At 43.6% G+C, this 26,188-nt stretch overlaps 2 protein-coding genes across 3 annotated transcripts in view; one reads left to right on the top strand and one right to left on the bottom strand.

Annotated features, from left to right (window-relative positions):
- Window positions 1-850: 850 nt before the first annotated feature.
- morn4 (MORN repeat containing 4) lies at window positions 851-12,628 on the bottom strand. Its single transcript, XM_055889897.1, has 5 exons — window positions 12,467-12,628; window positions 11,334-11,446; window positions 8,974-9,081; window positions 8,789-8,898; window positions 851-8,656 (listed from the first exon to the last, which is right to left on the bottom strand). The coding sequence occupies exons 2-5, from the start codon at window positions 11,432-11,434 to the stop codon at window positions 8,508-8,510; spliced, it is 468 nt and encodes a 155-aa protein (XP_055745872.1). The 5' UTR covers window positions 11,435-11,446; window positions 12,467-12,628; the 3' UTR covers window positions 851-8,507.
- A 9,313-nt stretch (window positions 12,629-21,941) lies between these two features.
- LOC129828727 (nascent polypeptide-associated complex subunit alpha, muscle-specific form-like) overlaps window positions 21,942-26,188 on the top strand; it is a 68,614-nt gene continuing 64,367 nt past the window's right edge. The window contains exon 1 of one of the 2 annotated variants that reach the window (XM_055889890.1): window positions 21,942-22,051. In XM_055889890.1, coding sequence (XP_055745865.1) covers window positions 21,955-22,051 — 97 coding nt within the window. In that variant the 5' untranslated portion in view covers window positions 21,942-21,954. The remainder of the gene's footprint in view (window positions 22,052-26,188) is intronic. The other variant, XM_055889892.1, reaches the window with a different exon arrangement.

Here is a 26,188-nt window from a genome sequence, read left to right as displayed (position 1 = left end):
TAACTAATACACCTAAAATGCCATACAAACAAAACATATCTGCCTGTAGGCCTCCATACTAGGCTCTGCATGTATAACACAAGCTAAAATGAGTCCGATGTACCAGACATGGCAGACTTATACATGATGTTCCAAATACCTCGCATCAATTGACTTCATTTATTCAAGGACTTCTCTGTTAGAAAATCTCAGTTGTGGTACAAATTTCCAAAGATTTTCTTTGCAAAATTATCTGCAAGAGACAAACCCTTGCAGACAATACATCGTATTTGTATCTGTCTAAATCAGTCTGGTCTTATTATGGTGGCTTGTGGGTGGATCATTTACAGTGTTTGAGCTTCTCAACAGCACCAGCTCTTGGGTTGGGGCCCCCACCTCACAACCTTTTGACAATCAGATTTTTTGGGGGACCCCAAATATGACTCAAAAGAGCGTTAGTTCTGTATGTGGCGGAAAATTGCGCCCACATCTGTTCATCCCCTTAGCTTTGAGAGGACCGTGTTAAAGACAGCAAACTGCAGGATCACATGGGTTCCAACGACAGCAGGTTCCAACGACAGCAGGTTCCAACGACAGCAGAATTCACATTATTGGCAGAATTTGTATTTATTTCTGTTGACATTCACTTTGTGGTATAGGCAGCTCTTTGTCTCTCTACAGGGAAATATTCAGGATACCCAGTGAAAGAGCACTCTCCTTTATTTTGATTTGGAAGAATAGATATGTGGATAAACCTTTATCGTTGTAAGAAACAATCTTTCTATCAAATGAAAATGTTATATTTATTTTTAACATAACTATTTTCTCTAGTCTGTGTTGCCTATCGAACAAAGAGATCTCAACAAAGGTACAGATTTATTAGAAGGTACTTTTTATTGTCAAATTAGCAGCCAGAATGTCAGCAGTAAGACGTCTCCTGTCAATCTCTTTGTCTTTGTTATTAGCATGAATCCCTTTGGGATAAGTCTTTACCATATAGCATTGATCTCCATGTCATTCTACCCTCTGGGGAATAACGGAGTATATCTTGATAATGATGGTCTCATTACAGACACGTCTGCTTCCCAAAGCCTCTGTGTATCTAATCATTCCATTGTCTTTAATAAAGGCTCTAGTTATCCACCGACAAAACCATATATTTACTCATTCAGAGTAAACTGTTAATGTACAATGGATTCATTCGGGTTTCATCACACTATAGCCATGATCAATTCTAGTAGAATACAATTCAACCCCACAGAATACAGATACCAACCGTCCTATGACTAATAATGACAAGTAACATAGGTGTGTAATTAATGGTTAATAAAGTGTCCCTAGCCTATAAAGTGTCACTTGTCCCCTAACAGAGATATACTGTAAGACACACATGTAATGCTATTCACACCATAGAGAATAAACAGCCAGCTATCAGATCAACCATATCCTTCCCTCATGTCTTGACAAAGGGAAGGATATGTGACAGAAATGTTGCATTTGTTATATGTTGGTTTTTAGAAGTATACGGACTGTGCAAGAGTTCACTTTTACCATTTCCCTCTATTCGTTCCGTTAAAGCTAGAATCTTTCATTGGAGCAATAACAAAGCATACTCCCCACCCGTTTCGCTACAAAGCTAAGGGAGGGTCTGGAGAAATGTAACCACTCTCAAATTCAAAGACAGAGCTATGGATTCAAGGACTGAACATCAAATGTATAATTTTAGCCATGTTTTGAGACTATACAGTGTTTGTTTAAATGTACAAACCTCTTAAGGATCCGACCCTTTTTTTCAATTTTCGCCTAAAATGACATACCCAAATCTAACTGCCTGTAGTTCAGGACCTGAAGCAAGGATATGCATATTCTTGATACCATTTGAAAGCAAACACTTTGATGTTTGTGGAAATGTGAAATGAATGGAGGAGAATAACGCATTAGATCTGGTAAAAGATCATTCAAAGAAAATAAAAAATTTTTTTTTGTACCATCATCTTTGAAATGGAAGAGAAAGGCCATAATGTATTATTCCATCCCAGGCACAATTTCGATTCTGGCCACTAGATGGCAGCAGTTTATGCGCACCGTTTTAGACTGATCCAATGAACCATTGCATTTCTGTTCAAAATGTTGTATCAAGACTGCCCAAATGTGCCTAACTGGTTTATTAATACATTTTTATGTATTAATAAATTTGTACAGTTCATTTCAGTTACATTTTTACAGTTCATAACTGTGCACTCTCCTCAAACAATAGCATGGTATTCTTTCACTGTAATACCTACTGTAAATTGGACAGTGAAGTTTGATAAACAAGAATTTAAGCTTTCTGACAATATCAGATATGTCTATGTCCTGGGAAATGTTCTTGTTACTTAATGCTAATCACATTAGCCTACGTTAGCTCAACCGTCCCACGGGGGTACACCGATCCTGTAGAGGTTTTAAACAGACTAAAACAAGTGTATATTGGGTTCTGATGGTTATGCAAGTTAAACTAAGCACATGAGTAATTTACAAGTTATATTCTTCAATAATCAATGATGTAGCAACTAAGGACTCATGCCTGTCAAAATCATAGTGTTGAACCTACTCTCTCCTTACAAATGACATCCTTGGAGAGGCTGTTAGAGTGGAAAACTACTGGAGTCATTTGAGTTGAATCCCGTCATCACCACAGCATGTGTCTCAGAGGATAGTATGTGTGTGAGTGTGTGTGTTAGCCTCATTAGGATGTCATGCTTCTGGATACACCCGAGGTTGAGATAGGAGAGGAGGGAAAGGAAGAGGATGGGAGGGGTTACAGAGGGAGGACGAGAGAACGGATGAGGGTAGAAGAGGTTGAGATAGGAGAGGAGGGAAAGGAAGAGGATGGGAGGGGTTACAGAGGGAGGACGAGAGAACGGATGAGGGTAGAAGAGGTTGAGATAGGAGAGGAGGGAAAGGAAGAGGATGGGAGGGGTTACAGAGGGAGGACGAGAGAACGGATGAGGGTAGAAGAGGTTGAGATAGGAGAGGAGGGAAAGGAAGAGGATGGGAGGGGTTACAGAGGGAGGACGAGAGAACGGATGAGGGTAGAAGAGGTTGAGATAGGAGAGGAGGGAAAGGAAGAGGATGGGAGGGGTTACAGAGGGAGGACGAGAGAACGGATGAGGGTAGAAGAGGTTGAGATAGGAGAGGAGGGAAAGGAAGAGGATGGGAGGGGTTACAGAGGGAGGACGAGAGAACGGATGAGGGTAGAAGAGGTTGAGATAGGAGAGGAGGGAAAGGAAGAGGATGGGAGGGGTTACAGAGGGAGGACGAGAGAACGGATGAGGGTAGAAGAGGTTGAGATAGGAGAGGAGGGAAAGGAAGAGGATGGGAGGGGTTACAGAGGGAGGACGAGAGAACGGATGAGGGTAGAAGAGGTTGAGATAGGAGAGGATGGGAGGGGTTACAGAGGGAGGACGAGAGAACGGATGAGGGTAGAAGAGGTTGAGATAGGAGAGGATGGGAGGGGTTACAGAGGGAGGACGAGAGAACGGATGAGGGTAGAAGAGGTTGAGATAGGAGAGGATGGGAGGGGTTACAGAGGGAGGACGAGAGAACGGATGAGGGTAGAAGAGGTTGAGATAGGAGAGGATGGGAGGGGTTACAGAGGGAGGACGAGAGAACGGATGAGGGTAGAAGAGGTTGAGATAGGAGAGGATGGGAGGGGTTACAGAGGGAGGACGAGAGAACGGATGAGGGTAGAAGAGGTTGAGATAGGAGAGGAGGGAAAGGAAGATGGGAGGGGTTACAGAGGGAGGACGAGAGAACGGATGAGGGTAGAAGAGGTTGAGATAGGAGAGGAGGGAAAGGAAGAGGATGGGAGGGGTTACAGAGGGAGGACGAGAGAACGGATGAGGGTAGAAGAGGTTGAGATAGGAGAGGAGGGAAAGGAAGAGGATGGGAGGGGTTACAGAGGGAGGACGAGAGAACGGATGAGGGTAGAAGAGGTTGAGATAGGAGAGGAGGGAAAGGAAGAGGATGGGAGGGGTTACAGAGGGAGGACGAGAGAACGGATGAGGGTAGAAGAGGTTGAGATAGGAGAGGAGGGAAAGGAAGAGGATGGGAGGGGTTACAGAGGGAGGACGAGAGAACGGATGAGGGTAGAAGAGGTTGAGATAGGAGAGGAGGGAAAGGAAGAGGATGGGAGGGGTTACAGAGGGAGGACGAGAGAACGGATGAGGGTAGAAGAGGTTGAGATAGGAGAGGAGGGAAAGGAAGAAGAGGATGGCAGAGGGGAGAAAGAAGTTCATTTTAATCCTCCTCAAATGAACAGTTCCCTTATTTAGACAATTATTCCAACACACCCTGTTAAGGCAAATGTGAAATGTGTGTTTTACCTACAATACAAACATATCAATAGGTCATTATTCACATATTGTAGATACGTCTCAGTATAGGACTAGTTCACCAGAGTGATGCCTATTTGATCAATAGCTGAAAAATGAAATGCTTGATTCTTTAAATAGTGCAATTCCATTATGAAAATCGAGCTTAATGTTGTAGGTGAGAACCACTATTTAGTGAATTATAAATGAATCATGTTTTGGGACACTTCTACGTTTTCAAAACAATACATCCGCGCTCAATGTTTTGTTCGAGACCTAAAGTGAGACCGATTCAAGACCAAGACTCGGGGGCGAGTGCTAACCTGAAAAGCAGCCTGCCAGTGTTATCATGAAGCAGCGCTGTTCAATGTGGGTCCAGGAGCACCGAAACACATCTGTTTTTCATCCTCTACTTCTTATAAGGGACTAATTCAGACCTGGGACACCAGGTGAGTGCAATTAACTACCAGGTAGAAGAAAAAAAATTGTATGTGTTTCGGCCCTCCAGGACCGATATTAAACAGCCCTGACAAAGATATTTCAAGACAAAAGAGAACAATGTGGCCTGACAGGTTCCCACACATGCATTTAGACATAGATTAAAGTACAAGTAACAGCTCAGTTAACTGCATACTTTTCATTCTACTTGAATAACAATCATACCTGTCTTTATTCTATCATCATGTTCAGTAAGCACCCTCCTGACCTGAACAGGCGTCAGGTGGAGTATGGAATTCAGATTGCCAGCAAGCAGTGTTTTCCTGTTCTAAAGTGAGATGCTGTGACTGTGTTGTGTGTTTCATTGCAGAAACATTGTCCTTGTTGTAGTTCTAATCGTTTACATTTCAGACACTGTAGGCTTATGGTGACAATTTTTGTTGCTGAAATTTGCTACAGTCCTGACTGACAGTCGTAGAGACCAATCCCAAGGCTGTGTAGAGTCAGTAGCCCCTCCTAGCAGCGCAGACAGGCATTCAGTTTGCCCCATGTCCATCCAAGGTAAGTTCTGGGTGAATTCACACAACCACAGTTCCACACAATGAAAGGCATCCCAGTTTCCCTTTACTTCGCTTGTTGAGGTGATAGACTTCTGCTATGTACAGAAGAGCCATAACGGTGTACAGAAAAACACAAAAATGGTGTGTAGTATAGAGCCATACACCTGGTGTGGGCACCAATGTGAGGCATTGAGGAGTATACCACCTCAGTCACCAGCTTCATCAATAAATGCATCGACGATGTCCACATCGTGACCGCACGTACATTTCCCAACCAGAAGCCATGGATTACAGGCAGCATCCACACCAAGCTAAAAGGCTAGAGCTGCTGCTTTCAAGGAGCGGGACACTAATCCGGACGCTTAGAAGAAATCCCGCTATACCCTCAGACGAACCATCAAACAGGCAAAGCGTCAATACAGGACTAGGACTGAATCGTACTACACCGGCTCTGACGCTCGTCGGATGTGGCAGGGCTCAAAATATATTACGGACTACAAAAGGGAAACCCAGCTGCAAGCTGCCCAGTGACACAAGCCTACTAGACAAGCTAAATGTATTTTATGCTCGCGTCGAGGCAAGCAACAGCGAACCATGCATGAGAGCACCAGCTGTTCTGGAAGACTGTGATCACGCTCTCCTTAGCCGATGTGAGCAAGAACTTTAAAAACTGGTCAACATTCATAAAGCCGCGGGCCAGATGGATTACCAGGACGTGTACTCAAAGCATGTGCGAACCAACTGGCAAGTGTCTTCACTGACATTTTCAACCTCTCCCTGACCAAGTCTGTAATAACTACATGTTTTAAGCAGACCACCAAAGTCCTTGTGCCCAAGAACACGAAGGTAACCTGACTAAACGATTACCGCCCCGTAGCACTCACATCAGTAGCCATGAAGTGCTTTGAATGGCTGGTCATGGGTCACATCAACACCATCATGCCGGAAATCCTAGACCCACTCCAATTCACATACCGCCCCAACAGATGACGCAATCTCAATCGCACTCCACACTGCCCATTCCCACCAGGACAAAAGGAACACCTACAGTATGTGAGAATGCTGTTCATTGATTACAGCTGTGTTCAACACCATGATGCTCACAAAGCTCATCACTAAGCTAAGGACCCTGGGACTAAACATGTCCCTCTGCAACTGCATCCTGGACTTCCTAACGGGACGCCCCCAGGTGGTGAGGGTAGGCAACAACACATCTGCCACGCTGATCCTCAACAATGGGGCCCCTCAGGGGTGCATACTTAGTCCCCTCCTGAACTCCCTGTTCACCCATGACTGCCTGACCAAGCACGACTCCAACGCCATCCTTAAGTTTTCTGACGACACAACAGTGGTAGGCCTGATCACCGACAATGATGAGACAGCCTATAGGGAGGAGGTCAGAGACCTGGCAGTGTGGTGCCAGAACATCAACCTCTCCCTCAATGTGAGCAAGAAAAAGGAGATGATCCTGGACTATAGGAAAATGAGGGCCGAACAGGCCCCCATTAACATCGACGGGGTGGAGTGGGTCGAGAGTTTGAAGTTCCTTGGTGTCCACATCACCAACAAACAATTATGGTCCAAACACACCAAGACAGTTAAGAGGGCACGACAACACTTTTTCCCTCTCAGGAGACTGAAAAGATTTGGCATGGGTCCCCAGATCCTCAAGGAGTTCTACAACTGCCCCATCAATAGCATCCTGACCGGTTGCATCACCGCCTGGTATGGCAACTGCTCAGCATCTGACCGTAAGGCGCTACAGAGGGTAGTGTGTACGGCCCAGTACATCACTGGGGCCAAGTTTCCTGACATCCAGGACCTATATACTAGGCGGTGTCAGAGGAAGACGCCCCCCCCCCCCAAAAAAAAATAAGTCAAAGAGTCCAGTCACCCAAGTCAGACTGTTCTCTCTGCTACCGCACAGCATGCGGTACCCGGAGCGTCAAGTCTAGGACCAGAAGGCGCCTTAACAGCTTCTACCCCCTAGCCATAAGACTGCTGAACAATTCATCAAATGGTCACCGAGACTATTTACATAGTTTTTACACTGCTGCTACTCACTGTTTATTATCTATGCAGAGTCAGTTACCCTTACCTACTGCTACTCACTGTTTATTATCTATGCAGAGTCAGTTTACCCTTACCTACTGCTACTCACTGTTTATTATCTATGCAGAGTCAGTTTACCCTTACCTACTTGTACAAATTACCTCGACTAACCTGTACCGTCGCACATTGAATCGGTACCGGCACCACTTGTATATAGCCTTGTTATGACATTTTCTTGTGTTACTTTAGTTTATTTAGTAAATATTTTCTTAACTATTTATTGAACTGCATTGTTAGTTAAGGGCTTGTAAGTAAGCATTTCACGGTAAGGTCTACACTTTTTGTAGTCGGCGCATGTGACAAATCAAATTTGAAGGCAGAACAGCACTGGTGTAGCAGGAGGACACAGAAAGGCAGAGAGAGAGACAGAGACAGCGAGAGAATGACAGGGTTGGGGTCAATTCTGAATTTAATTCAACCCATGAAATGCCAAATTCTATTTCAATTGCCCACACCCCACGGGAAGCAGACTTTGAATTGAAGGAAGTAGACATTTAATTCAAACCAATTCAAAGAAATGTAACTTAGACATTAAAGTTTCAATCCTTTGACATATAATTTACCAAAAGCATATGCAACTTATTACTACAAAGAAAACCGCATTTAAAATATTAACTTGTTTATAACTCAGAGGTAATGTTAGGTTTAACCTACAGTATGTTATACATAGTATTAGTAACTGTACATTGTGCATAGGCCAAGTGATGTGTAGAAAAATTAGACAATTGAATTTAAATAAAATACATTGAATTAAATGATACTTCCTTTAATTGAATTAAAATACATCGAATTAAATGATACTTCCTTTAATTCAAATTCAATTCTTCTTTCTGTGGGGTGTGGCTAATTCAAATTCAAAGACCAATTCGCAACTCAATTAACAATTGACCACAACCCTGGTGCATAACCCTGTTGTCCATCCCTGAGTGCCTGTATGAGGACGTTGTACCCTGGCCATGGTTGAGACCCACTGTTCCACCATTTTGGATCTAAGATGAGTCCAGTTGCTGAACAGCTAGCCACTCCTCATAGTGTCCTGGTGGGGTCTCGGGTGTGTGCAGGGTCATAGAGCCAGACTGCGGGCGGTGGAGGCGGCTCCCTGTGCCTGCAGTACCACCCCTTGGCACTTCTCCCTCTTCTGCAGCTTGTGGTTCTCAAACAGGCCCTCGTTACGCGGCACACCATGGTTCCCATCTGGAAACGTCAGTAACCCTGGACAACAGACAAGATGGAGGATGAGCTGCTGATTGAAACACAAAAAATAAGAAGAGCAAGATTGGGTCGGTGTTGTGTTTGTTTTGCAACTGTTTCTCCTATTAGAGCCTTGTGGTTTGATGAACGTACCATATCCCTCCACACGACCACTCTTGAACTCTCCTTCAAACTTCATCCCATCAAAGCGACTGAAGACCCCGGCTCCCTGGAACTTCCCCTGGGTAAACTGACCCTCATACCTCGGGATGAAGAAGAACAAATCATGAAATAAAGAAGATGTACACACACGCACACACACACACACAGACACACACCTGGATCCGTCTGGGAAGAGGAGCACCCCCGAGCCTTGGAATAGTCCATTCTCAAACTGTCCCGCGTAGCACGTTCCATCTGAGAACTTCAGCTGGCCCATTCCATGTCTCCGACCGGGGGGGCACAGGAAACAACATTTAAGTTATTAAACACAGAAACAAAAAATACAACAATCTGAGCTGTTACATTCATTTAGAAATGCAGCATTTCTTCCTTCCTTATCATCAAATAATGAAACCTACTGCATGGCCCAATGCTCTTGTAATAGGCTACGATCGTTTAATAATCTGTGCTTCTTGGCACGAGTCCTGAATACACGCCATTTTTAACTAATCTTCCTTCCCTCTATCAACTAGAGGTTGAGTATATTAGGATACCATCTGCCTTCAGTCTCCTTAAAGTGGTCTAATCCAGCAGGTTGAGTATATTAGGATACCATCTGCCTTCAGTCTCCTTAAAGTGGTCTAATCCATCAGGTTGAGTATATTAGGATACCATCTGCCTATTGCCTCCTTAAAGTGGTCTAATCCAGCAGGTTGAGTATATTAGGATACCATCTGCCTTCAGTCTCCTTAAAGTGGTCTAATCCAGCAGGTTGAGTATATTAGGATACCATCTGCCTTCAGTCTCCTTAAAGTGGTCTAATCCAGCAGGTTGAGTATATTAGGATACCATCTGCCTTCAGTCTCCTTAAAGTGGTCTAATCCAGCAGGTTGAGTATATTAGGATACCATCTGCCTTCAGTCTCCTTAAAGTGGTCTAATCCAGCAGGTTGAGTATATTAGGATACCATCTGCCTTCAGTCTCCTTGAAGTGGTCTAATCCAGCAGGTTGAGTATATTAGGATACCATCTGCCTATTGCCTCCTTAAAGTGGTCTAATCCAGCAGGTTTCTAACAGGGATTCCTACCGTCTGTGAATGAGCTACACCACACACACACACACACACAAGGATTTATGTGTGTCTGCTGCCTGTATGATCCAATACGTATGTGGCTGTTCTCTCCATATTTATTTTATTTTACTAGGCATATAACCCTAAGAATGTGTACTTAGCCAATCATCAACAGGTCGGATAAAGAAAGTTTAGGATATTTATTCTACATTTTACAGTAAACGTTACGGTATATAAACTGCAATCCTGCTCTCTTGACCTTCTTTGACCTTTCATTGGACTTCTATGCTCATTAAAACCGTGGGAACTGTTCATAACATGGCTGTGTTTGAGGGAGCTGACATTTTAAACAAAGAGTATGTTTTAACGATCTCAACTTTTGAAATATTCTCATGAATATTATAGTTCCTCCTGGCAGATGTGTTTGGCTGTTCTGCTGCTTGAACTGTGTCTCCTCAACAGGGGTTGAGTCTGAGCTTTCTAGTGTGTTTCCAAAAGCAGTCCAAGGTCTATTCCTGATGGGGCGGCAGGTAACCTAGTGGTTAGAGTGCTGGACTAGTAACCGGAAGGTTGCAAGATTGAATCCCCAAGCTGACATGGTAAAAATCTGTCGTTCTGCCCCTGAACAAGGCAGTTAACCCACTGTTCCTAGGCCGTCATTGAAAATAAAAATTTGTTCTTAACTGACTAGTTAAATAAAGTTTTTTTTAAAAGCTACGTGAGGTCAGCGTTGACGTCATGGGTTAAAGGTTAGTTAGGATTTGGCTTAATAGACTACGACTGTGTGTGTTGTCAGAATAATAAGATCAAACACTTTTAGAAATGGGGAGACATGTTTGTCACATGTTTCTATGTTTAAAAACCTAGTCTGGTGCCTTACAGAAAGAACAAAGGACAGGAGGACGACAAAGGGTTGTTAAATTCACAGTATTCCCCCAACCCCCATCCTCTCACTGCTATTCATCCTGCCCAGATTACCCCGAATTACTGACAGCACCAACTACTGACTAACTAAATAAATACGTACAGTTAAGACACATTGAGAAACAGACACGGGAGACTGTTAGTTAAGACACAGAGAAACAGAGCCACGGGAGACTGTTAGGTAACATCTTATGGAGTCAGAGACTCCAGGGGACTGCCTAGATAGGCTAGCTGCTGGTAATGAGGCTGTAAGGATGTTATATCCGACAGCTCTGTGGATGAATTATCTGGCTGATGCTACCCCCTGAAGATATTACGCTCAGATTATTGAGCCTATGAATTGAGTAACCTCTGGACTTCAGTGTGAAGGCTTCGTCGTAATATTAGAACACAATGAGGATTAGAGAATCACCAGACTCTCATATATACATGAAGGCCTACATACCAGTATAAAGCATGATGCACTGATGCGTTGGCGCCATATTGATCAGCCACTATATGTGCCTACTGTACAGTATAACGATGTCAAATGAAGTGAACTTGATAAAGAAGGTTAATAGAGGAGATGTCTTGCCTTCTTTCCACTCCCCGTGGTACTCCTCCCCCGTGGTGTAGGTGAACGACCCTCTCGTCAGTGTCATGGCTCCTCCGCTCTGCACACACACACACACACACACACACACACACACATACACAGTCTTAACGTAACCCTGACATTAGTGTGATCTCAGAGGTACAGTATGTTAAAGTCAAGGGGAGAGAGGGCTGGGGAGAGGGATGGTGAGAGGAGGGGAGGGAGGGACAGTGAGATTAAGGGATGGGGAGAAATTGAAGGATGGGCAAAGGAGGCTGGGGAAAGACGAATGGAGAGATGTGAGACAAACGGATAGGCTGAGGTCGAGGGAGAGGAGAGGATGGGCAGAAGACAAGGATGGAGAGAGAGAGAGAAGGGACGAGGTAGGCGTGGGGGCAGAGGACAGGTGCTGAACTCCAGAGGCACAGCAGGAAAGACAAAAGATCAATAGCTTTCCAGAGACTGTACTATCAAGTGAAGTGTGCACACTTGAGGTGGGCTAGCTAGCCTATTGACATTGCATCACAAGAATCTAAAGCATGGGCCTCTACTGGACTCTGGATGGTTTTTACACACACAGACAAAGGAAAAGGGGAATATGTGTGAGAAAGAGGATTGGCAAAGCTTCCCTTAATTTTCAATAATTTCTTAATCAATTTGCAGCAGGAATATAACCTAATCAGTCAGAGAACTTGATAAGGTAGGCTATTCACTGCCACATTGCCATTGGCACGTGAGACAAATGCTGCCAATGATGTAATTCAAGTATGAACCCGTTGACACTGGATGAGTAATAAATTATTCAAAGGCTCGTCTATATGTAAATTAGTCTACAGTGACACCGCTCTCCCAATGCAGCTATATTCTCACCTGTAAAACACCTAGGATTACTGAGTAATCCTAGGTGATCACACGTCTGCCTTCATACATGTTGTCAACATTATTACTATTATTTCGCCGGTGTATCGTCTACCATGTCTGTATATTACAGTAGCTACTGTAGCTACTGTAGCTACAGTAACTGAGCTAATTTGGACAAATCCCGAACTGCATTCTAATGACAGTGTACATAGCCTAAATAAATAACCAAACGGCTTACCTGTGCGCTACCTTCTCTGTCTCTGGAGCATTGGAATCCACCTTTACGACATTAGCGAGTTGATTTGACGATTAGAGAGCAGAAGCACATATCGACTAGTGGACATTATAAGCCTGCCGCTATAAGCTTCAGTGTTCCTGACGCGGACCGTATGGCATCACTACGCGCTCACATAGCCGTGCTGTTTCATTGCAGGGCTTAGGCTGCCGCTCATTTAAACCCTGTTCTGATTGGTTTGATGTGTTACAGCAGTGGTTCCCAGACCCTGGGGCACGCCCCCTGGGGGGGGGGGGGGGGGGCAGAGGGGGGCAGAGGGGGGGGGGGGCAAGGTGTCAGTGGGGGGGCGCGAGGGGTCGGCAGGGTGGCGCTGGTTCACCCCCTCCCCATAAAAGAAATATACACTACAGGTCAAAAGTTTAAGAGCACCCACTCATTCAAGGGTTTTTCTTTATTTTTACTATTTTCTACATTGTAGAATAATAGTGAAGACATCAAAACTATGAAATAACACATATGGAACCATGTAGTAACCAAAAAGGTGTTAAACAAATCAAAATCTATATATATTTGAGATTTTTCAAATAGCCACCCTTAGCCTTGATGACAGCTTTGCACACTCTTGGCAATCTCTCAACCAAGCATAAGGTAGTCACCTGGAATGCATTTCAATTAACAGGTGTTCCGGAGTAGAAGGCTGCTGTTTTACGTGTCCCAAACCGATTGTTTTTTCGTTTGTTTATTTGCGTTGTTTGCAACTTGTTTTTTAAATTATTTTGTACATAATGTTGCCGCTACCGTCTCTTAAGACCAAAAATAACTTCTGGACATCAGGACTGCGATTACTCACCATGGACTGCCAGTGTCACGCCCTGACCTTAGAGATCCTTTAAATTCTCTATTTGGTAGGTCAGGGTGTGACTCGGGTGGGAAATCTATGTTTATATTTCTTTGTTGGCCGAGTATGGTTCCCAATCAGAGGCAACTGTCTATCGTTGTCTCTGATTGGGGATCATACTTACGCAGCCCTTTTTCCCACCTTCTGTTGTGGGATCTTGTCTTGTTTGTTGCATGTGTTTGCACTCCTAGCTTTACGTTCATTGAGTTGTTTATTGTTTTTGATGGAACATTTATATTAAAGAAAATGTACACCTACGACGCTCATGCTCACCTACCACGCTTGGTCTCATTCCGACGACAGCCGTAACAGCCAGAATCCTATTTTTCATTTAACGAGTCTGACGAGCCTGACGCGAATGATATACTGCTTTCTCGGGGACAGGCCCAGATCCCTGTGATTTGCGTGATGAGGAGGTGGAGAAAATGGGACCAGAGGGCGGGCTGCCTTCTGAGAATTCATAGGCATTCGAATAAACCCCACCTTCTATTCTGCTAGCAAACGTGCAAGAGGCAGCGCTCCTAGTGGCCGGGGACTTTAATGCACGGAAACTTAAATCCGTTTTACCAAATTTATATCAGCATGTGCAACCAAAGGGGAAAAAACTCTGGACCACCTTTACTCCACACACAGAGATGCATACAAAGCTCTCCCTCGCCCTCCATTTGGAAAATCTGACCATAATTCTATCCTCCTGATTCCTGCTTACAAGCAAAAATTAAGGCAGGAAGCACCAGTGACTCGGTCGATAAAAAAGTGGTCAGATGAAGCAGATGCTAAACTATAGGACCTTTTTGAAAGCACAAACTGGAATATGTTACAGGATTCCTCCGATGGCATTGAGGAGTACACCCCATCAGTCATTGGCTTCATCAATAAGTGCATCGATGACGTCGTCCCCACAGTGACCGTACGTACATACCCCAACCAGAAGCCATGGATTACAGGCATCATCTGCACTGAGCTAGTTTAGAGCTTTCAAGGAGCTGGACTCTAACCCGGAAGACTACAAGAAATCCCACTATGACCTCCGACGAACCATCAAACAGGCAAAGCGTCAACACAGGACTAAGATCATTCGTACTACACCGGCTCTGACGCTCGTTGGATGTGGCAGGGCTTGCAAACCATTACAGACTACAAAGGGAAGCACAGCCGTGAGCTGCCCAGTGACACGAGCCTACTAGATGAGCTAAACTACTTCTATGCTCGCTTCGAGGCAAATAACACTGAAACATGCATGAGAGCACCAGCTGTTACGGAAGACTGTGTGATCACGCTCTCCACAGCCGATGTGAGTAAGACCTTTAAACAGGTCAACATTCACAAGGCCCGCAGGGCCAGACGGTCAACCAGGACGTGTACTGCGAGCATGCGCTGACCAACTGGCAAGTGTCTTCACTGACATTTTCAACCTCTCCCTGTCCTGGTCTGTAATGCCAACATGTTTTAAGCAGACCACCATAGTGCCTGTGCCCAAGAACATTAAAAGGTAACCTGCTTAAATGACTACCGACCCGTAGCACTCACGTCTGTAGCCATGAAGTGCTTAAAAAGGCTGGTATTGGCTCACATCAACACCATTATCACAGAAACCAATTTGCATACCACCCCAACAGATCCACAGATGACGCAATCTCTATTGCACTCCACACTGCCCTTTCCCATCTGGACAAAAGGAACACCTATGTGAGAATGAAATTCATTGACTACAGCTCAGCGTTCAACACCATAGTACCCTCAAATCTCATCAATAAGCTAAGGACCCTGGGACTAAACACCACCCTCTGCAACTGGATCCTGGAATTCCTGACAGTCCTCCCCCAGGTGGTAAGAGTAGGTAACAACACATCCGTCACGCTGATCCTCAACACAGGGGTCGAGTCCCCTGCTGTACTCCCTGTTCACTCATGACTGCACAGCCGTGCACGACTCCAACACAATCGTTAAGTTTGCAGATGACACAACAGTGATAGGCCTGATCACCGACAACGACGAGACAGCCCATAGGGAGGAGGTCAGAGACCTGGCCGTGTGGTGCCAGGACAACAACCTCCCCCTCAACATGATCAAGACTTTGGAGATGTTTTTTCATTTTTTAAATAATAATTATTTATTACAAAAAACACAAGGAAGGGGTAACATTAAAATGGACAAACAATACAGCATCAAGACACTATCAAACATGTATCAGTCTTTCCGCAATAGAGACGTCCTTACGTGTGAGGGTGCGTGTGCATGATAGTGATATAAAATATATGTCATAGTTTCCTTTTTGGTGATCACAATCTTGTGAAACCCGAATCCTCCAAGATCCCCCCCTCAGTTCCCCAATAGCTGTCCCTCAACCATTCGAGACACCTCCCACAGTCCCCCCCGGAAGAAAAAAAATAAAAATCCCCAAGAATCCCCCAATGCACCAACAACCAAGAGAATGAACTAAAGAGAAAAAAGGAAAAGACAGAAGAAAACAGCAAACAACAATGCAAAAAAACATTAAAAAATTATACATTTTGAACAAAGGACATCGAGAACAACTGAAATCATAACAGTAATACCTACTTTATATGTTAGTGTGCATGTCTGGCACTATTACATGTACGTGTGTGTTCTTGTATGTTTTTATTTGAATGAGAGTGTGTGTATATGCATGTGTACAAACACCTGCACGGCATCAGCCTCAGGCAAACCGGCATTAGTTGTAAAAACACTGCCACTAGTTTCATTCAAATGTACTTTTGGACATTGGAGATATTTGTGGACAACAGGAAAAACAGTACCGAGCACGCCCCTATTCTCATCGATGGGGCTGCAGTGGAGCAGTTTGAGAGCTTCAAGTTCCTTGGTGTCCACATCACCAACAAACTAAGACGGTCCAAGCACACCAAGACAGTTGTGAAAAGGGCACGACAAAACCTATTCCCCATCAGGAGACTGAAAAGATATGGCATGGGTCCTCAGATCCTCAAAAGGTTCTACAGCTGCACCATCGAGAGCATCCTGATTGGTTGCATCACTGCCTGGTATGGCAACTGCCCGGCCACCGACTGCAAGGCACTACAGAGGGTAGTGTGAACGGCCCAGTACATATACCAGGCCGTGTCAGAGGAAGGCCCTAAATATTTTCAAAGACTTCAGCCACCCTAGTCATAGACTGCTCTTTCTGCTATCGCATGGCAAGTGGTACCGGAGCACCAAATCTAGGTCAAAGAGGCTAAACAGCTTCTACCCCCAAGCCATAAGACTCCTGAACATCTAATCAAATGGCTACCCAGACTATTTGCATTGCCACCCCCCACCCCACCCTCCCCCTCTTTTACACCGCTGCTACTCTCTGTTGTTATCATCTGTGCATAGTCACTTCAATAACTCTACCTACATGTACATTTTACATCAACTAACCGGTGCCCCCGCACATTGACTCTGTACCAGTATCCCCCTGTATATAGTCTCGCTATTGTTGTTTTACTGCTGCTCTTTAATTACTTGTTACTTTTATTTCTTATTCGTATCCGTATTTTTTAAACTGCATTGTTGGTTAGGGGCTCGTAAGTAAGCATTTCACTGTAAAGTCTACACCTGATGTATTTGGCACATGTGACTCATACAATTTGATTTGTTTTGATTTTACAAGTTAATTTGTGGAATTTCTTTCCTTCTTAATGCGTTTGAGCCAATCAGTTGTGTTGTGACAAGATAGGGGTGGTAAACAGAAGATAGCCCTATTTGGTAAAGTACCAAGTCCATATTTTGGCACGAACAGCTCAAATAAGCAAAGAGAAACAACAGTCAATCATTACTTTAAGACACGAAGGTCAGTCAATATGGAACATTTCAAGAACTTTGAAAGTTTCTTCAAGTGCAGTCGCAAAACACATCTAGTGCTAGGATGAAACTGGGTCTCATGAGGACCTCCACGGGAAAGGAAGACCCAGAGTTACCTCTGCTGTAGAGGATTGGTTCATTAGAGTTACCAGCCTCAGACATTGCAGCCCAAATAAATGCTTCACAGAGTTCAAGTAACAGACACATCTCAACAGCAACTGTTCAGAGGAGACTGGGCGAATCAGGCCTTCATGGTCGAATTGCTGCAAAGAAACCACTACTAAAGGACAGCAATAATAAGAAGAGACGTGCTTGGGCCAAGAAACACGAGCAATGGAAAATAGACCGATGTAAATGTGTCCTTTGGTCTGGAGTCCAAGTTGGAGAGTTTTGGTTCCAACCGCTGTGTCATTGTGAGAGGTGGTGTGGGTGAACGGATGATCCCTGCATGTGTTTTTCCCACCGTAAACCATGGAGGAGGAGGTGGGATGGTGTGGGGGTGCTTTGCTGGTGACACTGTCTGTGATTTCTTTAGAATTCAAGGCACACTTAACCACCATGGCTACAGTACCACAGCATTCTGCAGCAATACGCCATTCCATCTGGTTTGGGCTTAGTGGGACTATCATTTGTTTTTCAACAGGACAATAACCCAACACATTTCCAGGCTGTGTAAGGGCTATTTGACCAAGAAGGAGAATGCTGGCGTGCTGCATCAGATGACTGGCCTCCACAATCCCCCGACCTCAACCCAAATGAGATGGTTTGGGATGAGTCGGACCACAGAGTGATAGAAAAGCAGCCAAGAAGTGCTCAGCATATGTGGGAACTCTTTCAAGGCTGTTGGAAAATAATTCCAGGTGAAGCTGGTTGAGAGAATGCCAAGAGTGTGCAAAGCTGTCATCAAGGCAAAGGGTGGCTATTTGAAGAAACTCAAATAGAAAATATATTTAGATTTGTTTAACACTTTTTTGGTTACTACATGATTCCATATGTGTTATTTCATAGTTTTGATGTCTTCACTGCTATTCAACAATGTAGAAAATAGAACAAATAAAGAAAAAGCCTTGAATGAGTAGGTGTTCTAAAACTTTGACCGGTAGTGTATGTATACACATATACTCAGTGCCTTCGGAATGTATTCAGACCCCTTGACTTTTTCCACATTTTATTTCCTTACAGCCTTATTCTAAAATTGATTAAATAAAAACAAATCCTCAGCAATCTACACATAATACCATACACATAATGACTAAGTGAAAACTGTTTTTAGATTTTTTTTGTAAATGTTTCAAAATAAAAAAATGAAATACCTTATTTCCATAAGTATTCAGACCCTTGGCTATGAGACTCGAAATTGGGCTCAAGTGCATCCTGTTTCCCCTGATCATCCTTCAGATGTTTCTACAACTTGATTGGAATCCACCTGTGGTAAATTCAATTGATTGGACATGATTTGGAAAGGCACCCACCTGTCTATTTAAGGTCACACGGTTGACAGTTCATGCCAGAGCAAAAACCAAGCCATGCGGTCAAAGGAATTGTCCGTAGAGACAGGATTGTGTCGAGGCACAGATCTGGGGAAGGGTACAAAAACATTTCTGCAGCATTAAAGTTCCCCAAGAACACAGTGGCTTCCATCATTCTTAAATGGAAGAAGTTTGGAACCACCAAGAATCTTCCTAGAGCTGGCCGCCCGGCAAAACTGAGCAATCGGTGGAGATGGGCCTTGGTAAGGGAGGTGACCAAGAACACAATGGTCACTCTGACAGAGCTCTAGAGTTCCTCTGAGGAGATTGGAGAACCTTCCAGAAGGACAACCATCTTTGCAGCACGCCACTAATCAGGCCTTTATGGTAGAGCGTCCAGATGGAAGCCACTCCTCAGTCAAAGGCAGATGACTGCTTGAAGTTTGACAAAAGGCAACTAAAAACTCTCAGGCCATGAGAAACAAGATTCTCTGATCTGATGAAACCAAGATTAAACTCTTTGTCCTGAATACCAAACGTCACGTCTGGAGGAGACCAGGCACCATCCCTACAGTGAAGCATGGTGGTGGCAGCATCATGCCTTGGTGATGTTTTTCAGCGGCAGAGACTGGGAGACTAGTCAGGATTGAGGCAAAGATAAACAGAGCAAAATACAGAGAGATCCTTGATGAAAACCTGCTCCGGAGCACTCAGGACTTCAGTGTGGGGCGAACAGGACAATGCCCCTAAGCACACAGCCAAGACAATGCATGAGTGGCTTCGGGACAAGTCTTCGGGAATGTCCTTGATTGTCCCAGCCATAGCCCGGACTTGAACCCATTTGAAAATCTCTGAAGAGGACTGAAAATAGCTGTGCAGCAACGCTCCCCAACCAACCTGACAGAGCTTGAGAGAATCTGCAGAGAAGAATGGGAGAAAATCCCCAAATGGAGGTGTGCCAAGCTTATAGCGTCATACCCAAGAAGACTCAAGGCTATAATCGCTGCCTAAGGTGAAAAAACAAAGTACTGAGTAATACTTACAGTATGTAAATGTGTTATTACTTTCGTATTTTTTTTAAATTAGTAATTAAAAAAAAAATCTGTTTCTGCTTTGTCATTATGGAGTATTAAACAATTTAATCAGTTTTAGAAGAATTCTGAAACCTAACAAAATGTGGGAAAAGTCAAGGGGTCTGAATACTTTCCGAATGCACTATATACATATATTCAAAAGTATGTGGACACCACTTCAAATTAGTGCATTCGGCTATTTCAGCCACACAAGTTGCTGACAGGTGTATAAAATCGGAACAACTGAGTGCTGAAGCGTGTAGCGCATAAAAGTAGTCTGCAATCCATTGCAACACTCACTATCGAGTTCCAAAATGCCTCTGGAAGCAATGTCAGCACAAGAACAGTTATTCTGGAGCTTCATGAAATGGGTTTCCATGGCCGAGCAGCCGCCCACAAGCCTAAGATCACGATGAACAATTCCAAGCGTCAGGTGGAGTGGTGTGGTGTGATGTAAAGTTCGCCGCTTTTGAATTCTGGAGGAGTGGAAACAAGTTCTCTGGAGCGATGAATCACGCTTCACCATCTGGAAGTCTGATGAACTAATTTGGGTTTGGTGAATGCCCCAATGCATAGTGCCAACTGTAAAGTTAGGTGGATGAGAAATTATGGTCTGGGGCTGTTTTTCATGGCTCGGGCTACCGGAGTCGCCTCTTCACTGTTGAAGTTGAGACTGGTGTTTTGCGGGTACTATTTAATGAAGCTGCCAGTTGAGGACTTGTGTGGCATCTGTTTCGCAAACTAGACACTATAATGTACTTGTCCTCTTGCTCAGTTGTGCACCGCGGCCTCCCGCTTCTCTTTCTATTCTGGTTAGAGCCAGTTTGCGCTGTTCTGTGAAGGGAGTAGTACACAGCGTTGTACGAGATCTTCAGTTTCTTGGCAATTTCTCGCATGGAATAGCCTTCATTTCTCAGAACAAGAATAGACTGATGAGTTTCAGAAGAAAGTTCTTTGTTTCAGACCATTTTGAGCCTGTAATCAAACCCACAAATACTGACGTTGCAGATACTCAACTAGCCTAAAGAAGGCCTGTTTTATTGCTTCTTTATCAGAACTATAGTTTTCAGCTGTGCTAACATAATTGCAAAAGGGTTTTCTAATGATCAATTAGCCTTTTAAAATGATTAACTTGGATTAGCTAACACAACGAGCCATTGGAACACAGGAGTGATGATTGGTGATAATGGGCCTCTGTAGATATTCCATAAAAAATCTGCCATTTCCAGCTACAAAAGTAATTTACAACATTAACAATGTCTACACTGTATTTCTGATCAATTTGATGTTATTTTAACGGACACATTTTTTGCTTTCTTTCAAAAACAAGGACATTTCTAAGTGACCCCAAACTTTTGAACGGTAGTGTATATTTTTAAAGAACTCAGTCCAGCTTTCAGTTTACTCTTAAAAGTTGTAATAGTAGAATGCACAAGGTGCAATGTAGAAATTGGGTGGTGCATCATCAGTTCTCCTTAGTCATTGCAAACCTTAGAGAGCTATTTATAACTTGTCAGAAATGTCAGGTAACATTTTTTTGTTAGGTTTTTTTAGCCCATAGATTTTGTTGTAGTGTTTGTGTTACTGAAATATCACATGAATACACATTAGACATGGACATAGAATTGCAAGAAAATTTGCTTCAAAACTGCCAAAATGTCTCTCCGCCAACAAGAGCGGTGTGAACAGTTTGTGTCATGAACAATGCTTTTCCCCATAGATATAGATGTGGCGCGCACGCAGGGTGGGAGGGTGGTTGAGCGGAATGTTCCCCAATACGGGGGCTCAGAGTGAAACAGTTTGGGAACCGCTGTGCTAGAGCACTCTGGCAGACATGGTTCAATGGGGCAGTGAATTAATGCTGCATTTTAAACGTCCTATTTCAATAACTAGCTCAAATATGTGTAGGCACAATATTTTTGAATAAAGAATTAGCTATGATTGGGAGTCCCATAGGCCGGCGAACAATTGGACCAGTGTCCGGGTTTGGCCAGGGTGGCCGTCATTGTAAATAGGAATTTTTAACTGACTTGCCTAGTTAAATAAAGGTTAAATATATATTTTTTAATAGATGTGAACTTGTAGGGTGTGACAGCGCAACTGAGCTTTGACAGCAGTTTAGTGCGCACTCGGTAGAGCGCCTATTCTTCATTGCGTGCGCGCTCATCTTAATGTTAGCGCTTCCTCTCTGCCAACGCGCGCGTTCCCGAGAGGGCTCGGTAGAAAATGGCGAGTGTGTGTAAGAGGCAGCAATGTTCGATCGAGAGGCGAGGCTTTCGGCAGGATCTTGATTCGTGGCGGCACAAACTCATTCATTGTGTAGGTAAGGATGTTCAGAAATGCACGCCGAAGCGACAGGCGGGTTTTCAGGTACCAATTTCTGTAATTGTTAATTTCTTCGCTATCTACGTTGCTCAAATTCGGGCTGTGACCATCAGGGGCAACACAGAGCGACTTTCTGTTGTCTTCAACTGTTCTATTTCCTCTCGACAGTCACTGTTGAGCGCAATGTAATATTGTTTACATCGGAATGTAATTACATGGCTCTCTGTATTATACGTTTACTATTTATTAATGCATTTGTATCTATCTGTTATCTGTGTATTTGTGGTTTTATCTGTAGTTTATAATTTGTTTAAAGGGCACTGTTAGTTGTAGAGGGAGTGTCAAACCGAGCAGGAATGATGCCTCGACCAATGAGCGCAGATTCCGTTTCATTGAAATGCGCGCTCCCGCGTTATTTTACTGTATTTTGGTTGGGGGAGGGCGATGCTCCGGGGTCAACGAGCTTTCTTCCAAATCAGCTTTCGGTAGCGCGCATTGCTACAATGAGGAAGTAAGGGTCGACTCTCTGATAGGGTGGAATTTGCTCCTTGGAAACAAAGCTAGTCAGGCAGCACTTTTTGGCTCTACTGAATTCTTATTTCCTGCATTGTTTGTCAACATTATGTGCATTCTACTCCACTTGTCTGAAGCTGACTTGCAACACCTATGGATCAGTGTGTTCTTGCTCCAAGAAGTGGGATTAGTTGTTTTGCATTGCATCAACCTTACCTGTAATTACCTACTAATCTGGGGTGTATTCATTATGTGGATTCTATTGCAAAACGTTTCTTTAACATTAGCAAATGGAAGGAGACTGGCAGGGGCCTGCATTTGTCCAAAATATACTTGTTTTACTTGTTTGGACTAATGATTACACCTCAGGTTACTATTAGAATTCCCTAAACTGTGTGTGTGTTCTGTGGAAATAACCAGGCCCAATTTCTCAGTCACACTCACCTACTTACAGAAGGAGTTAAACATACTGGCCAAGGAATTGCAACAATTTGTACCTCTACTTGGGAAGTGTGTCAAATGTGTTTTTTTCCCACACTGCTGTTCTTGTACAGTGCATTTGGCCAAGCTTGAGTTCAGCACGAAACGGGATACAATATTTTGAACATAACATGTGCAGCTTTTATTATGTAATGCTTTGGTGGTAGGTTACCTCTTCTGTTTTTAAACAAACATTTACCCCTGTTTCGTCACATGCTTACTGAAGACGACCCAGATCTCCATTGTCTACTTAAAGCTTCAATATATAGCCTTTTGGGCGACCTGTCCAAATTCACATGGACAGATCTATAACTAATATTTCTTTCTCATTCAAATGAAGTCTAAGAAGCGGTAGGTCTGGTTTTATGTACACTTTTTCTATGCTTCCTGTTAAGTTTAGTTTTTGTGTATTTTACGTTCTGTACACAACCAAAAATGTATTTTCAGCTGATGGAAAATATATTTCACAGCAGTTTAGATGGTACAATGATTCTCTACACTGTACTTGCTTGTTTTGTCACACACACTGAAATTAGGTGACCTATTCTAATTTTAGCAACCATAAAATGGCGGAAGGATTTCTGCGTAATGCATCTTTAATGCAGTGAAAAGGAAAGAGGGGGTGAAAGAGAAACCTAAATAAAGGTAATTCTTGCTGTCCATTGTTCCAGGCCAAGTCAACCCCTATGGTCAGCCTTCCATCCCTGTTGTTCCCCTGCTGCTATGCTACAGTATGGATGCCTGGGGAGCAGACATCATAACATCCCCTATTATTACCTAAAGTCAAGACAACACAAGGTTTTTGGTGGAGGGACGAGAGTAGCACCACCGCCCTGCTCAAACTGAAATTGACATCTTGTTCCTTGTGTGTTTTCATGTGAACACTAAAGTAATGGAGAGGAGAGTGTTTGTCCAATAGAACAGAAACTATTCTGTCTCTGTGTCCACCAGACTCCGTATGCAAACGTGTGTCTTCACTGTACATTCATCCTCTGTCTTCTTTTGGCAATGTTTTGCATTCCAAATGGTTTGGAGTAGCCTAACAAGAACCACGAATGCCAGTGAAACATGGAAGTCCAATACAGATTCTATGGCGGAGAAGTCGATTGGAGGGGGTCATACCAATTTCAGATGGGAACTGAACAGACTTCTTTTACTGCTGTTAGCGGGGTAACATTGCTGTGAATTACGCTAGATGTGGCACTCAGTTAGGCTAGTTCAAATCACACTTCACTGCACTGCCCCAACCCAGAGCCGTGGTGGTGGAGGCAGGTAGCCTAGTTCTATATCTCTGTGGTCATTTTGAGGGTTCTGGGTTATAGTGCAGGGCTTATTTAGGCTTTCCTTGTTACAGACGGGGTCGAAAGGTTTCCTCAAAGCAACAGTCTCGTAGTACCACCATGTAGCTTTCAGCTGAAGCCATGGCTAGTCTTCACTCTTTAGGATTCCCTTTTTGAAGAGGAGTGTATTATGGCTAGGGGCTTCAGGGCTAGGTGGAGAACCCCACCCCGCCTGAATAATAGTAGGGGAAACACTGTTGTGGCGTCTTCAAACAAAGTCATGGCTGGCGGTTAGAAACATTTAGTGGATGTGCTTCTGTGAGCCTATTCTGAGAGGTCGGCTAACGTAGCTCCTTCTTCTTAATGACATTGTTTATTTTCTCCAGAAGCCATTGGTGTGGCCCCGGCCTGTGTTATTACAGAGGGATGAGCTTAGACTAACAGTGCACAAGCTCTACATATTTACATTAGTGAAAATGTCTTCCATTTGACAGTAGATTATAGTTGACAACATAGTTGAAAACGCAACGGCTATACGGTTTATCTTCATGCCTTTAATAGACTACTTATATCAGTACTTCATCCATAGTTATGTTGCCAAGCGCAATTGGCAGAATTCTAATGAATTCCCACTATAACTAGGTCAGCATAAGAAGCCATTTCTCTGTGAAAGAACAGACAAAGCCTTCAGCACACATCCCTGCTAAACCATTTTCTTAATGGAAGGCAGAATTTCCCCCCCCTACCCACCAATCATTCTGATTATACCCATTCTATTTCAAAGGAAAGGGAACGAGGCACTTTTCATCTCTTTACAGGTAGCCTACATTGTACGTTGTTGGGCTGCTCTGTATCATTTAGCACTGGGGGATTCAACCGGGGGTCCTCTAGGGATCTGCAAAAATATATTTAGAAAAAAAAGTTACTCACTGGAGTATCTGACAGAGGTTTTGAAAAAGCAAATGTGAATTAGCTATCAGTTTGGCACGTGCCTCTGGCTGCTGGTAAGCTTTCTTAACTTGAACATTTTTGACAACACATGGCTTTTTGACAACCCATGGCTTTTTGACAACCCATGGCTTTTTGACAACCCATGGCTTTTTGACAACCCATGGCTTTTTGACAACCCATGGCTTTTTGACAACCCATGGCTTTTTGACAACCCATGGCTTTTTGACAACCCATGGCTTTTTGACAACCCATGGCTTTTTGACAACCCATGGCTTTTTGACAACCCATGGCTTTTTGACAACCCATGGCTTTTTGACAACCCATGGCTTTTTGACAACACATGGCTGACCTTTGTTAAACTGCTCTGTTCTTAGTGAAAATGTGTTTGGCGTTTTCTAGCTAATAGGCTATGTTTGAGTTTACACTTCCTCTTCCGATTTATAATGTGGGAAGGTCAAAATCATGAAACTATCTACCAAATCGATTCATTTTTAAATGTTGATTACTTCTTGCCATCATTCTCCTGATAAGATGAGGCGTGTGCAGGGCTCAACATTAATGCTTGTCTGGGACAATTAAAAAAACTACAACAAAAAACATGTTGGACAAGAATATACATTTCAAATCAAATTGCATTTATTTATAAATCTCTTTTTACATCAGCAGATGCCACAAAGTGCTATACAGAAACCCAGCCTAAACATCAAGCTAAGCAGATGTAGGAGCGTGTGGCTAGGGAAAAACTCCCTAGGAAGAAACTTAGAGAGGAACCAGGCTCTGAGGGTTGGCCAGTCCTCTTCTGGCTGTGCCTAGTGGAGTTAATAAGAGTTCATGGACATTAAGGCCTGATTGTTCATCAAGACATCACAATATCAAACAATTACTCCGATCAGAATCGGATCAGAGGCCAA

The sequence above is a fragment of the Salvelinus fontinalis genome, chromosome 30 (assembly GCF_029448725.1).
Source record: "Salvelinus fontinalis isolate EN_2023a chromosome 30, ASM2944872v1, whole genome shotgun sequence".
Lineage (NCBI taxonomy): Eukaryota > Metazoa > Chordata > Actinopteri > Salmoniformes > Salmonidae > Salvelinus > Salvelinus fontinalis.
The sequence above is the reverse complement of the archived record's forward strand: the minus strand, read 5'-3'. Positions and strand labels throughout refer to the sequence as shown.